Source organism: Aethalodelphis obliquidens, unplaced genomic scaffold (assembly GCF_003676395.1).
Source record: "Aethalodelphis obliquidens isolate GAN/ISIS:26980383/991018 unplaced genomic scaffold, ASM367639v1 scaffold10, whole genome shotgun sequence".
NCBI lineage: Eukaryota > Metazoa > Chordata > Mammalia > Artiodactyla > Delphinidae > Aethalodelphis > Aethalodelphis obliquidens.
The window spans coordinates 27077566-27091308 of NW_020837954.1; the positions used below are offsets into that span (position 1 = coordinate 27077566).

The window sequence follows — 13743 nt, forward strand, 5'->3', positions numbered from 1 at the left end:
TAAGTTTAATAGATATTTATGGTGTATGCTAAGCTGTCATTTTTAAGGATTCTAAAATTAATTTTCAAACATTATCCAATCCATTTATTTTAAACTGAGTATTTTATCTTTCTCTACCTAGAGTAGATGTACAATTAATACTCAAATAGCAATTAAAATCACTAACGTGGGAATGAGAGCCAAAATATATGTCTACTACGTTTACATTCTTTTTACTTTAAATCCCCTAGAAGATATGTATTAAAACTATTTAAGAACATTCCTTCTTAATATACATTTAGTAATTCCTAAGACTTAGATTTATTTAAACTGTTTAGAAATTCAAATATCTTTTTCAACGTCATATTTTAATTCAATTCTATTTTCTGAACTCAGATTTGCTCTAGATATTATCATCTCATCTTCTTTCATGCTGTACTTACTCCCATGCTGTCCTCTGTATCTGCTGTCAATTATCTTTGTCTTATACTTTTGCTACTTTCAAATTTCTTTTGAACAATTTCTTCTTTCAGGAAGCTTTTCTACTGATGATATATATTATCTACATTTAAAAGAAGATAGTTTAGGAAAATTAGTTTTTATATTAAACATCGCACTTCTAGAAGGTAAAGATATACCCACAGGTATAGGTGAGAATTTTGTTTTAATTTTAATTTCAAATAGAACCCTTATCTTTTTTTTTTTTTTTTTGCTGTACATGGGCCTCTCACTGTTGTGGCCTCTCCCTGTTGTGGAGCACAGGCTCCGGACGCACAGGCTCAGCAGCCATGGCTCACGGGCCCAGCCGCTCCGCGGCATATGGGATCTTCCCGGACCGGGGCACGAACCCGTGTCCCCTGCATCGGCAGGCGGACTCTCAACCACTGCGCCACCAGGGAAGCCCGAACCCTTATCTTTTAAACAAAGATCACTATGTCAAAACAGGAGACAGGAGAATATAGCAAGAATTACTCATAAGGATAGGAGTGGAACTTTTCAGTAAAGAAATGATTAAAGAATAAAAAATTTAGGAAAAAATCATACTAAATTAGACACCTACCATTTCAAAGGTCATGAAAGACCATTAACTCTTCAATTTAGCATTTCAGGGGTAATGAGAAAAAATTTACTCTTCAATTTATTGTACAATAGAATTGATAAACTGAAACTCCATAGACTGGTCTTTCAATACTATCAAGAAGCGTATAATAACTCTCCGTAAGGAACAGGTACTCCTAAAACAGGAGCTAATTACTTATTGATTACTTCCTAATAATTCTTTTCACTAGAACTAGTTTATATCAAGCAGTGAACAAATTTGCCATCAACTTTTAATAATGAGCCAAGAGTTCAAAAACTCAAGGAGAATGAGGAGTGAGGACTGAGAGAGGTATATAAAAAGTAATTTTAGTAATATAATTAAGAGGTATCCTTGACATTAAAATATTATACATTAAATCTATTTTAAACCAGCATATTTTAAAGCCACTTTATATTAATGAAAATGGTATAAAATGAGTCATCCAATATTTTTCTTATATTCTGAGGGAGACATGCATGCATCCTGAGGCCGAAAGAATATAACATTTGTTACTGTATGAAGTAACTCCAACCTAATTAAAAGGATAAACATTTAAGTAAAAGCACAAATGAGAAATGCAAGTATAAATATCTTTTTTCCTGGCCCTGTGGTTACAATTCAGTCATTTAAACACTAAATTGGATACTAAAGTTAACATACTCTTTTCACGTAGAATGTATTTGGTAGAACCAAAGGTCTAACCACACACATTCAATGCATGAATACTTCCCCACACCCACCTCATTGGACAGATTAGATTATCCATATGAACGTACTATGCAGTTCGCCAATTAGAGATGTGGGTGATTATTCAGAGATAGGTACTCAGTAGTAACTTTTGCAGTTTTCTCCATCTTTTGGTAAGTTTGATTATTTAAAAAATAACTTAAAGCAGAGAATACTGTGTGGGTCAGCTAGAAACACAGCTTATATGGTCATAAGATAAACACTGAATAATGATTTAACCAGATCCGTAACAACCAGAGTTGAGTGGAGTTGAAAGTAAGGGAGCATACAGTCAGGGTGGGAAAAGGGATGAAAGAGAGCTAAATCTTCATTTTTCACGAGACCAAAAGCCAAGTTTATTGGAAATGGAAAGATCAACACCAAAAGAAACTGTGAGTGGTTCAAAGTAATTGCCTCTGAGGAACAAGAAATTGGAGGGGGTAAGATACCAAGGGGAATTTTGAAGCCTTCTAGAACTGACTCTTTTAAACAGTGTACCTTTTCACTTTGACTTAAAAAGAAAAAATATTACTTGTATGTAATCAAATCTTCCAGAGCTACTACTCATATTAATCCAATCTACCCCTGTGGTGTCACTAAAAAGTGTTCATTTCACATGCATGGTAATTGAAATGCTTTTGCCCAGAGACATGGTCTCCTCATAAAAATAACTTTAAACAAAGAGAAGGCAAGTGTGGATGGGAAATAGTGAGGAAAGAGAACATCCAGCAAGAACAGAGTTAAAAACAAAGCTACAGAGGGTACTTGGTGACTTTTTTCTCTGGTAGTTAGAAAATGGGATAGAGAACAACACTTAATGCTTCAAAATTTAAGTGTCACCACAAAGTGCTGAGTTCCTTGGGAGGAATGTGGCCTTGTTACCTTGGTGTGATGGTTCATCAGTATGGGGTAAACAGTTCCAGTTCTCCTGTCAGCTATACCTAGGATCACACTTAGCTTTCTGCACTTCCCACCACTACCGAAGTTTGAGGCCACCACGTGACTTACCCTGGCCAATAAAATGGGAGCCAAAGTGGCCTGTCTCAGGCAACAGTTTAACAGCTACTGTGTCATATGCCTGCCTTTCTTTTCTTCTGTCATAGTCACTGAAAACACTCAGATGGTGGCTGTTTGTCAGCATGGCTCCCAGATGAAGCACAGCCCAGAGAACCCCCAGCTGGTATGCAATGAGCATATGATATAGGAAGAAATAAACTTCGTTGTCTTAAGCCACTGAGATTGGGGGGTTTTTATTGTAGCATAATCTAGTTTATCTTCACTGGTGTACAAACTAGAAGTGAGGTGCTGCCTTAACAAGAACCCCACATACTCGCTCAGGCGCCACGCAGCAGGAAAGCTGTTCTGGGAGTACTCAAGGAAACTCTCCTCAAAGAAACATAGAGACAAGACCTCAACAAATGATCCATGTTAAGGAATAACAAAACATTTGATGAAACTGTCGCTACAGTAAGTTGGAGGTGACAAGTACCTAATGAATTTATGAGCACATGCTAGGTTCACGTGGCTAAAGAACTTATCTATGGCCCTAAGAGAAGAGGCTGGAAGACAGAAATGAGTACTGTGTGATAGTTGCTGTTGATTGTGTTTAACGAGGTATTAAAAGAAAGGTACTCAAAGAAGCACCACCATCCAAAAGACTAAGCTGTTCAAAACTTAAAACAATCCTTAAGCCCCCATGCTTGTAGGGTCCGGAAACAAGCTGACAAAACTGCTCAGCCATGGAAAGAAGCCACATTCTCCAAAGCCAACTTCAGGTGGGGCCAAAGATAATAAAAATGAAAGGATCTCTTGCAGGGCATAAAGCCAAGGACCATAGAGAACTATGCTCCAGGGCATGTGCTAGAATATGAACTGTATATCACTGGTCCACAATAATGAGATAAACACAGAAAATGCATATAAATGTTTAGAAGCTTTTATAGCAATTTCACACAGTAATATTGTGTCTGTTGCATCTAATTATTTTTAAATTGGGCTAGTCATTCGATGTGTTTTTTCATTTCATTTTTCTTATAATTTAGAGGTCTAGCAATATCTGCCCAGCAAGATTCCAAAATTGCTACAGTCCAGAGTCTGGTATATGTCTTCCATTCTTCTCCTCTCCAAATGGGAACACTTACTATAGTTTATAGTTATCTGTCCCTACACTATGTATTCAACAGGGTGACGGAGACAGATAATTTATAAAGATAGAGACTACAAGAGATTATGGCTACTGGGTACTACTCAGAGATCCCAGACTTTGAGCTTGACAGTGACTGGATGGGATTTAGGGGTTATCTCCACTGAGAAGAGCCAAGGATGAAGTACATGTAGGAAGGAGTATATCTATTGACAAAAAGGGTAGACTGTCCAAATGTTTCTAGTTCTCTGCACATGTTAAAATCCTACTCCCCACTTCCTTGAGTTAGGTATGGCCATGACTTGATTTGGCCAATGAAATGTGCAAAGTGAATATGTAACTTCTGGAAGATTTTAAGAGTTAACATATATGTATCATGAAGCATGACACACTTTGTTCTCTGCTATGATGATTGAAAACACTCAAACCAAGGTCTTCTCTGTTGAACCAAGTCTCAGAAAGAGGACAACATGGGGCAAGGTTCCCAGCCAACTCAGTGTTAACATAAAATAAACTTTACTTTAAATCTCTGAAGATTTAGGGTTGTTATTACAGTATAACCCAACCTAGCCCTATTTGTTTTAGTAACAGCTAAGAGGAGAGTGACTTGAACATAAATACATATCCTAGATTTTTAAAGCAGTATATTTCAAAGAATTCACAAGAAATTGACCCAATTTCACTTTAGAAAGACTCTAAAAGGGAAGATGACTCTTTAAAATACAACTGTTACCACAACCAGTGCCAATACAAAAAGAAAATGGAAGTCATAGGCAAATGTTTGCCTATCCTACACACAGACACCTCACAACTAAGTGCAGACTCTTAACCTTTGGGGCTGGAAGGAGCCCTCAGTTCCTCAGTATACCGCTCCTGGTGGAACTAATCAGAGTCAGTAGGCAAGATGTAACTTTTGCCTGATCCCTAAACTCTAAACAAGTATGCATGCACAGGTCATTTAAAAGTTGGAAAAAATATGTGACATTTAACTAAGGACAAATACAGGAGGATGACAAGCACTGTAAGAATGGATGAGTAAGGCTACAGTACAAAAAGGGCTAAAGCTTGCAAATAAAAAGTTAAAGGCAACAAAAGTTTGTTTTGCTCAGCACCGGAATTCTGAGAAAGCCCCCAAGGGCAATGATGAGGAAGTACTTCAAGAGAAAAACACTGATCATCTTGCTAGTGAGAGGAGGGGGCAAAGATTTGCCTTTCTGCGTAGGTGGAGCAACTGGTGGCCCTCTTCAGCTACAGCAATCACACTTTGGGATTGGGTCCTACATATAATAACACTTGGCAAATGGTTCTGCTTTTAAATGTTTGAAAGAACATTGTGCTAGAGTAATCTGCTCTCTCAAAACAACAATATTCAACCATTGTGTATTTGGACATATTTCCAATTTTAGGTTACCCAGGAGCAAGCTTTTCTAGAAGACCCTTGGATAGTTTCCCCTTTAAAGGCCTAAATTTCCCTTATGATTAAACATAAAACTAATGGTTTCCCCTCTCAAGAAAGAGAGGAAATTAACAACTGTAAACATTAAACAAATTACACCAAGATCTACAGGCATCATTCTCTGGGAAATGCCACATTTCATATTCTGCAACAAATGGGGCATATAATGCTTACAAAGTTCCTGTAGGAACATTCTGTCAAAAATTAGCTTGCTTACAGTTTAATGCCGCTTTTAGAGAACAGAACCTGCTCACTGAACCTGACTCAAATAAAACGTTGATTAGATCTCATCACAGTTTACCACTTAAGACCCAAAGGAGGCAATAAAAGGAGTCAACATCTACCCACTTAAGAGTTCCCTCCAGGAAGTGGGGCAAAATCTTCTACCTGCACCCCCTATATATATGCCCCCAAAAAAGGAAGAGAAAAAAAGCGGATATGCTGATTTGCTATGACACTGGAATAAAAAGTCTCACAAACAAAGATGTAAAACTAGTGTGGGTGCTATCCAAATGTCGTTTACTCTCACTTTGAGTAGAGAATACAGGAAAAAAAAGAAAAACCCCTTCATGGTGAAAATCTATTCATGACCTGATTCATTGATTATAGAAGATACAAAAATGGGCCATGCCAGAGAATAAGAGGCTTTCCTGATTTTGACAAGTGCCTAAGAGCACATAACTCTGAGTTCATGCTTAATTTATGGGCTTAAGCACATAACTGCAATCAGTTACCTCACTGGGGCCCGGAGCACTCTGTCCCCTTTCAAATAGAACTGTGTACTGCCCTAACCACATTCCCTATGAATCCATGAGGCCAATGTCTTCAATTCCAATAAAGCTGAGATCCTTCTTTAGAGCGCTGATGTTGGATTAGGACTGTTAACTTCTTACAGCAAGTTGTACTCTACTGTAGGCTGCACAGCACAACCTGCTCAGCTGAATGTTTCATCAGAGGGATCTCCACATAACAGTGCCAGGCCTAAACATCTATCACAGTTTGTCAGCACACCTACAAAGAATCCAAAACACACCAGTATCTGGTGCCTGGGGAAACTACTGTCCCACAGTCTGGAGCACAAGAGATTTTTACCTTCCCTGTGGATCACTTAGCTAGGAAAGAAAGTAGCAACACTCTTCTTAGAATGGTGAGTTAGGAGAGGCTGAGTCTTAGCTGCACCAATAAATGTAGCACTGCCTTTCAGAGGGATACTTATTTAGCGATATGCCACCCATCCTAAGGGGAACACAAATTATTCCCTCACCATTTTGCACTAATTTGCTCATTTTATTACCAAACATCCCCCCCAAAAAAAGTCAACAAATATTATCTCAGTCCAATATACGTGGGAAGATCTATTTATTCCTCATTTATTTACAGCAGAAACATAATATAGCATGTGTTTTGTATATCTCTGAGCCCTAGAAATAGCGCCACCATCCACCACACAGGGGACTAAGGCTTGAAGGAATACATGTGGAATTTAAGAAGCACAGACTATTCTACCTTTTCCTCTCTAGACATTCAAAGACTTAAAATTCTGATTCTGCCGTTTTGCCTAAACTTATGCCCACAGCATCTTTCCAAATTCTAAGTTTCAAAGACCCACCTTCCCCTCACCCTGAGACGGCTTCCATATCCATCCCATTCTAATTCCACTCTTCTTTCTGGGACATATCCCGAGGGAGGGAGGTTCTTTTACTTAGAGCTTCCGTTCAGCCTTCGCCTCATTCCTTGCCCTCTCCCCACAGAAGGGCTCCCGTTTTACTACCTGCTCACGCTAGGAAAAAAAAGAAAGCAAAACGTCCCTTAAAAGGATCCAGGTGAGGCCCCTTCTAAGCCAAACTCCAGAGCTGGGCAGTGCTGTCCTTGCTGGGGGAGAGCCGCCAGGTCTGAATCCCCGCAGGCATCCCTGCCGTCAGAAACCACAGCCCTCGCCTGCAGGACCCGCGCTGCCACCTACCTATCGAGACCTGAGGACAAGACCTGCGGGCTGGGACCCGGACGGCTGACCGACAGTTCCCGCCACAAGAAGGATGAGAGGCAGAAGGCGGGCCCATACCTCGCTTGCCGGGCATCCACGAACCGCTCCCCCTACCTGCGGGTTCGCAGCGCTCCCAACCCTCCGCGCCAGCAGCCTCCACCGCTCGGTGGAGTCAGCCTGCTGGCCAAAAAACAACCGCGAGGCTCCTCCCGGTCCTCGTGGGTCTTACGTGCAGCCTTTCCAGCCAATGGGAAGCGCAGGGGGCGGAGCGACAGCCGCCCCGCTGACAGGCGACAACCGAGCCCGCCCGCAGGCGCGAGCTGGCCGTGCAGTTGCTGGGCCAATCGGCAGCATGGGTGGGGAGTGAAGGGGAGGAGCAAGAGGGGAAAGCGGGCACCCAATCAGAGCTTGGCCTCCTGGAGCGACAGGTCCAGCGGCCTGTGGCCTTCCGAGCGCGGCGCGCAGGGGGCGAGCCCGCTTGGGCCAATCGGCGGGAGCCCACGGTGCGGAGCGAGCACCTCAAATGCTCGGGTTTCTCAGCTGATTGTCTCCAGCCGAGAGTTGTTTTTTGCAGCTACCGAGCCGAGCCGCAGCAGGAGGAGCCGAGACCCCCCGGGGGGGGGGGCGGGGAGAGGAGGCGGGGTCCCAGGAGCCGCGGCTGCTCTCCGCGGGGCTCCGGGTCCTGTCACGGCGCTTCCTGGGGTTGGAGGTTGGGGTGGGTGGGGGGTCAGGGAGACATCCTTCTCCCCCTCGACAGCGGCTCCGAGTCCGGCCCCTTGCTTCCCGCGCTCTTTCGCCCGCCCCCTAGCCCCCTCATGAGGGCGTCCGTGCCGGGTCCGGCGGCCGGCCGCGAGCCCTCCACGCCCGGCGGGGGCGGCGGAGGCGCCGCGGTGCCGGGCTCCGTGCAGTTGGCGCTGAGCATCCTGCACGCCCTGCTCTACGCCGCGCTCTTCGCCTTTGCCTACCTGCAGCTGTGGCGGCTGCTCCTGTACCGTGAGCGGCGGCTGAGTTACCAGAGCCTCTGCCTCTTCCTCTGTCTCCTGTGGGCAGCGCTCAGGACCACCCTCTTCTCCGCCGCCTTCTCGCTCAGCGGCTCCCTGCCCCTGCTCCGGCCGCCCGCTCACCTGCACTTCTTCCCCCACTGGCTGCTCTACTGCTTCCCCTCCTGTCTCCAGTTCTCCACGCTCTGTCTCCTCAACCTCTACCTAGCGGAGGTAAGGCGGGAGGACCAGCACGCGGGGCCGGGCGGGAGAGCGGGGCCGCCGAGTTCAACTCGGGCTGAGGACCGGTGGCGGGGGGGGGGGGGGGGGGAACCCGGGGGGGGGGGCCCCGGGGTCGCCCGGGGGGGGGGGGGGGGGGGGGGGGGGGGGGGTGCGAACCGCGAGAGGCGGACCCGAGAGCAGCCCGGGGGAAACCGAGGCACGCATGGTGTGTGCGCCAGGGTTCTCGTCCTAAACTTAAGCAGCCGATCGGCTCGGCGACTGAGGGGCTTGCGGGGTGTGAGCGAGAGTGTGTGTTCCGACAACTTGAAACAGCAGGACCAGCCTTTGTTCAGAGTCCTGGCCCTCTAAGGGAAGGTGTCGGTGCCACCGACAAAGTGGCATCGCAAAAAGTAGCAGCCCCGGTAGCTCTGCTGAAGCTGGACTGTGTTGAGAGAGGTTGGATGCTGAGGTAGCAGCAGCTCTGCTGAAGCTGGACTGCTGCCAGCCATTACGTCACCAGGCAGAGCTGTTCCTCTGCTATTGTTGCTGCGTTTCTTTTATTAGAAGCTTTATTCTCTCCTGCATCTCCTTTCCCCGGGCTGGATAAGCCTCAGACAGATTCCGTTCGATAGTTCTCCGGCGGGGTTAATAAGCCATAACCAATGTCGAGGATCAGTATAAAGACCTCCGTAAAGCCCCGAGTGTGTTTGCCCCAGTTGCTTCATGTTTTGTTTTGGCTATTTATCCTACCTCTTATAGACTAGTCTTTTTTTTTTTTTGAGCTAATTAAGAGAGAAAATACTAGCTTAACCTGCGCCTATTGCAGAAACAAACCACCAAACTGTTTTTTCAATAACTTGCTTAATAGCTGGAACCTAATCACACCCCCTTTCTCTTTTATGAGGAATTGCTGGTTGGTTTGCATTGTTCTGCAGCACTTAGGTATTTAACCCATTTCAAACAGGTTTGGGAGTGTAAGGTTGTCAATCATGTGTGCCAGCTAGTGGTATTTAAGCCACAGTATTTTGAGAATTGCCAAAAAAAAAAAAAAAAAAAACAATTCCCCCGCCCTCCCCGCAAAAAAAAAAATCTTGAGGAGGAGAGGAAACAAGGTGACATCATATGCTTAATACTGACTAATATAGAACAATATTGGTCTATGCAGCTAATCCTCTCAAAGGCTTTTGGAGGTGATGAGAATTAACATAGTTCTGAGCAAAAGTAAAAAAACATTTGAGGCAGATTAAGTGTTTATATTCCCTGCGTAAACCAACTCTTTTCTCCCATAATAGCTAGGAAGTAGAATACATAATTTTAAAAGCACAGTCATAACTTCAGCTTTTTACCACACTAAAAACAACAGTTCAGAATAGGCAACAAAACTAATTTAACTTTAATTCCCCATCATTTGGAAGTCCAAGCAATACAATGACAAAAACCCAAACATTAAGAAGCCGTAAGTAAAAAGCATGGGTAATCATAAATCAAATAAACATGCCAGTCATGTCACTTATTTGAAGATGTTCTGATCTTCTAGTTGTTGTTTAAACTGTTATAACACTTCAGTCCTTCATAGTTAAGCTGATACATTGTATTCTTCCTGACACAATTTCTGATACACTACCAGCAACATCTCATCATTAAAGCTTTGCTCTAGCTTCAGATATAGTTAATTTACCTCAGAGTGACTAGCAGTCCTTAGGCCATGAGTATCAGATAATTTGTTTTTCCCCTATGCATTTTTGACTAACAAAGTCATATTAATGACTCATCGTAAAATAATTGGTGGGCATTTCATAAAGTAGCTAAATACTCTTTTTACTTTTTTCTTGAAATATAACATATAACATAAAGTACATAAAGCTTAAGTATACAGCTAGGTGAAATTTTACATACACTCGTGTTACCACCACTAGATTAAAATATACAGCATTTTCAGTGCCCCAGAAGGTCCGCTTGTGCCCTTTACCAGTCATACCTGTCACCCTGAGGTAAACACAATGTGAGTAAACATTATCACAATAGAAAAAAAGCATCTGTATTTAAGCTCAAAATTCTAAAAGTATACTTCTACGGCATAAACTACACAATATCTAGATTGGGTTTTCAGTCTTTTGGTTGCTGTTATTCCAAGCTAGTGACAGAGAATTTAAACGTCTAAAAGTCTTCCTGTTAAATGGATCTCTTGTTTGTTTCATGTACTTTTTAAAAAGCAATAAGATTCTATTACCCTAGAAAACATAATTTGGAAAGAAGCTGAACTAAAGTTTTTTTCATTTTGTAGTGTCTCCTAGAAAGAGTGTAGGTTGTTTGTCTATCCTTTTTTTTAGTAAAATTAACAATTTTAAGACACATAACTATAACTTGAACAAATTTTCAACCTGTTTAAAAAGAGATATTTTAACCAGAAATCATTTCCATATTCACTAAAAAAATCCAAAGGAATCTGTATTTAAAATAGTATTTGAATTCAAATTTTTATATCAATTTCAAGTAACTGGAAGCACACTTCTTATTGATCGTTCTGAATGAATAAAGCTTTCCCAATGAGTTCTTTGTTTTTTCTTTTTTAAAATAAATTTATTTTATTTATTTATTTTTGGCTGCGTTGGGTCTTCGTTGCTGTGCCCAGGCTTTCTCTAGTTGCAGCGAGTGGGGGCTACTGTTCATTGCAGTGTGCGGGCTTCTCATTGCGGTGGCTTCTCTTGTTGTGGAGCACGGGCTCTAGGTGCGCGGGCTTCAGTAGTTGTGACACGCAGGCTCAGTAGTTGTGGCTTGCAGGCTCTAGAGCACAGGCTCAGTAGTTGTGGCGCACGGGCTTAGTTGCTCCGCAGCATGTGGGATCTTCCCAGACCAGGGCTCGAACCCACGTCCCCTGCATTGGCAGGCGGATTCTTAAACACTGCGCCACCAGAGAATCCCCCCAGTGAGTTCTTTGTATTATAGCAAAGCGATAGGGAAAGTCTACATGGTGACAAAAACAAAACTTAACTAAAATTTGACCTTTTTTTTAACAAAAGGTCCTTATATCTGTTTTAAATAGTTGTGCTTCTTGATTACCAAATCACTCTGTCTTTACTGTCATATTAAATGCCAATTTCATTTTACTTTTGACCTCTTTAAAGTATTTGTTGTGTCCATTTCTCACTAATTAAAAACATCCTAACTTTAAGGACTTAGTTACAAAGAACCATAGAGCAGTGTAAAAATAAAGTTAGTAAAACAACCATTACTACTTTGAATACATTTTGCTAGTTCTTCTAAAAATAAGTTTTCGAAAAGTTAAGACTGGGCTTCCCTGGTGGTGCAGTTGTTAAGAATCCCCCTGCCAATGCAGGGGACACAGGTTCGAGCCCTGGTCCGGGAAGATCCCACATGCTGCGGAGCAACTAAGCCCGTGCTCCACAACTACTGAGCCTGCACTGTAGAGCCAGCAAGCCACAACTACTGAGCCCACGTGCCTAGAGCCCATGCTTCACAACAAAAGAAGCCACTGCAGTGAGAAGCCCGCGCACTGCAAAGAAGAGCAGCCCCCCCTTGCCACAACTAGAGAAAGCCCGCGCACAGTAACGAAGACCCAACGCAGCCAAAAATAAATAAAATAAAAAATAAATTTATATTAAAAAGTTAAGGGCTTCCCTGGTGGCGCAGTGGTTGGGGGTCCGCCTGCCGATGCAGGGGGCGCGGGTTCATGTCCTGGTCCAGGGGAATCCCACGTGCCACGGAGCGGCTGGGCCTGTGCTCCGTGGCAGGAGAGGCCACAGCAGTGAGAGGCCTGCTTACCGCAAAAAAAAAAAAAGTTAAGACTGCCTAAACCACTGTTTGTTTTGTTGACTACACTTGCATGGAATTCAAATGAGGGGGAGTAGCCCTTTCTGAAATAATTAGATTTACCATACTTAACCTCCTGGAAGCAGATAGTTGAAAAAAAGAAAAAAAGAAAAACCTGTACACTAAGTTAAAAACACCTATTGAACTTTTTCCAGCATGATTAATAGAATGTGTACTTTACCAGAGAATGGTTCACAGTCCTGTATGTTTAACAGAGAAGGTTTCAGCCTTTAAAACAAATTATGTGATAAAACATGGTACCTACCATTGGAACAAGTAAAAGAACTAAAAATGAGTGTTGATAGTATACTATCTTTGGAGTATTGTTGATGTATGCCAAAATCAATGAATTCATCTCCATGACCCATAGTGACATTTTTTTCTTGCAATTTTGTAAAATGGGTGCCAGTTGCTTAATCGGGATAAAATGCAGTGACTAAATCACAGTGCCAAAACAGCTAGGAAAATTAAATTCAGAATCTTAACTCTTATATTCATGGATGCTATCATTGTCCCTGACATTGGATATATTCTTCCAAATATTGATGGAATGTCAAACAACATGGAGTGCAACTTAACAGGTACTTTGGTTTTGTTACCATGTTCTGTGATTTCTCACGAAAGTATTTCTACCACCTAAAATAGAAATTCCTTAAGGATAAGAAGTTATTTTATCATACTTTAATCTCATAGAACAATGGTGAATATATTTTTGAATGACAATCTTGAAAAGGCCAAAATCTTGAAAATATTTAGCTATCTAAAATTTGAGAGTTAATTTTGATGAATATGTGAGGTAAATTATTTGTGTACTTTCTGGGATCTTTATATTTTCTGCCTAAAAGATTGCTTATGATATGAATGCTAAGATTCTCTTAGATTTTCTTGGTTTAGTTAGTTACTTCTGATTACTAGAGGTAAAATCTTACTAATGAAGGCACTTTAATATATTAGAGTTTTGCTTAGCAAAACTATTCTTATATCATGGCAAATGGCCCATGATAATTAGGGCTTTGCTAATTTGATTTCAACAAATTCTATTAAACAGAAAAGTCTGCAGAACAAGCAAGTCTCACATCATGAGTCAGTTACTATTTACTGGAAATCGTGGTTTTGTCAATGTTGGGTTTTTATCCATAACTGTGATTATGAACTGTTTTTATCCAAATCTTCTAAACTGTTCTATCCATTAACTTGATTCTGTTTTTCCTGAGATCATCTGTGAAGCAAGAGTTTGCGATACAGTTCCATGGCAAAGACCTGATTACAATGCCTTACATTCTATGTGATTTAATATTTTCAAAGCACTTCATAACAGTTGTCTTCATAATCCCTATGAAA

At 42.1% G+C, this 13743-nt stretch overlaps 2 protein-coding genes across 2 annotated transcripts in view; one reads left to right on the forward strand and one right to left on the reverse strand.

Moving 5' to 3' along the window:
- Positions 1–7581, reverse strand: part of TXNDC16 (thioredoxin domain containing 16) — a 111676-nt gene extending 104095 nt beyond the window's left edge. The window contains exons 1-2 of the mRNA XM_027111245.1: positions 7484–7581; positions 423–541 (exon numbers count right to left, since the gene is read on the reverse strand). The gene's annotated coding sequence lies outside the window, so the exon portion shown is untranslated. The remainder of the gene's footprint in view (positions 1–422; positions 542–7483) is intronic.
- Positions 7582–8184: 603 nt separating this feature from the next.
- GPR137C (G protein-coupled receptor 137C) overlaps positions 8185–13743 on the forward strand; it is a 53821-nt gene continuing 48262 nt past the window's right edge. Inside the window, exon 1 of the mRNA XM_027111246.1 lies at positions 8185–8583. Coding sequence (XP_026967047.1) covers positions 8185–8583 — 399 coding nt within the window. The remainder of the gene's footprint in view (positions 8584–13743) is intronic.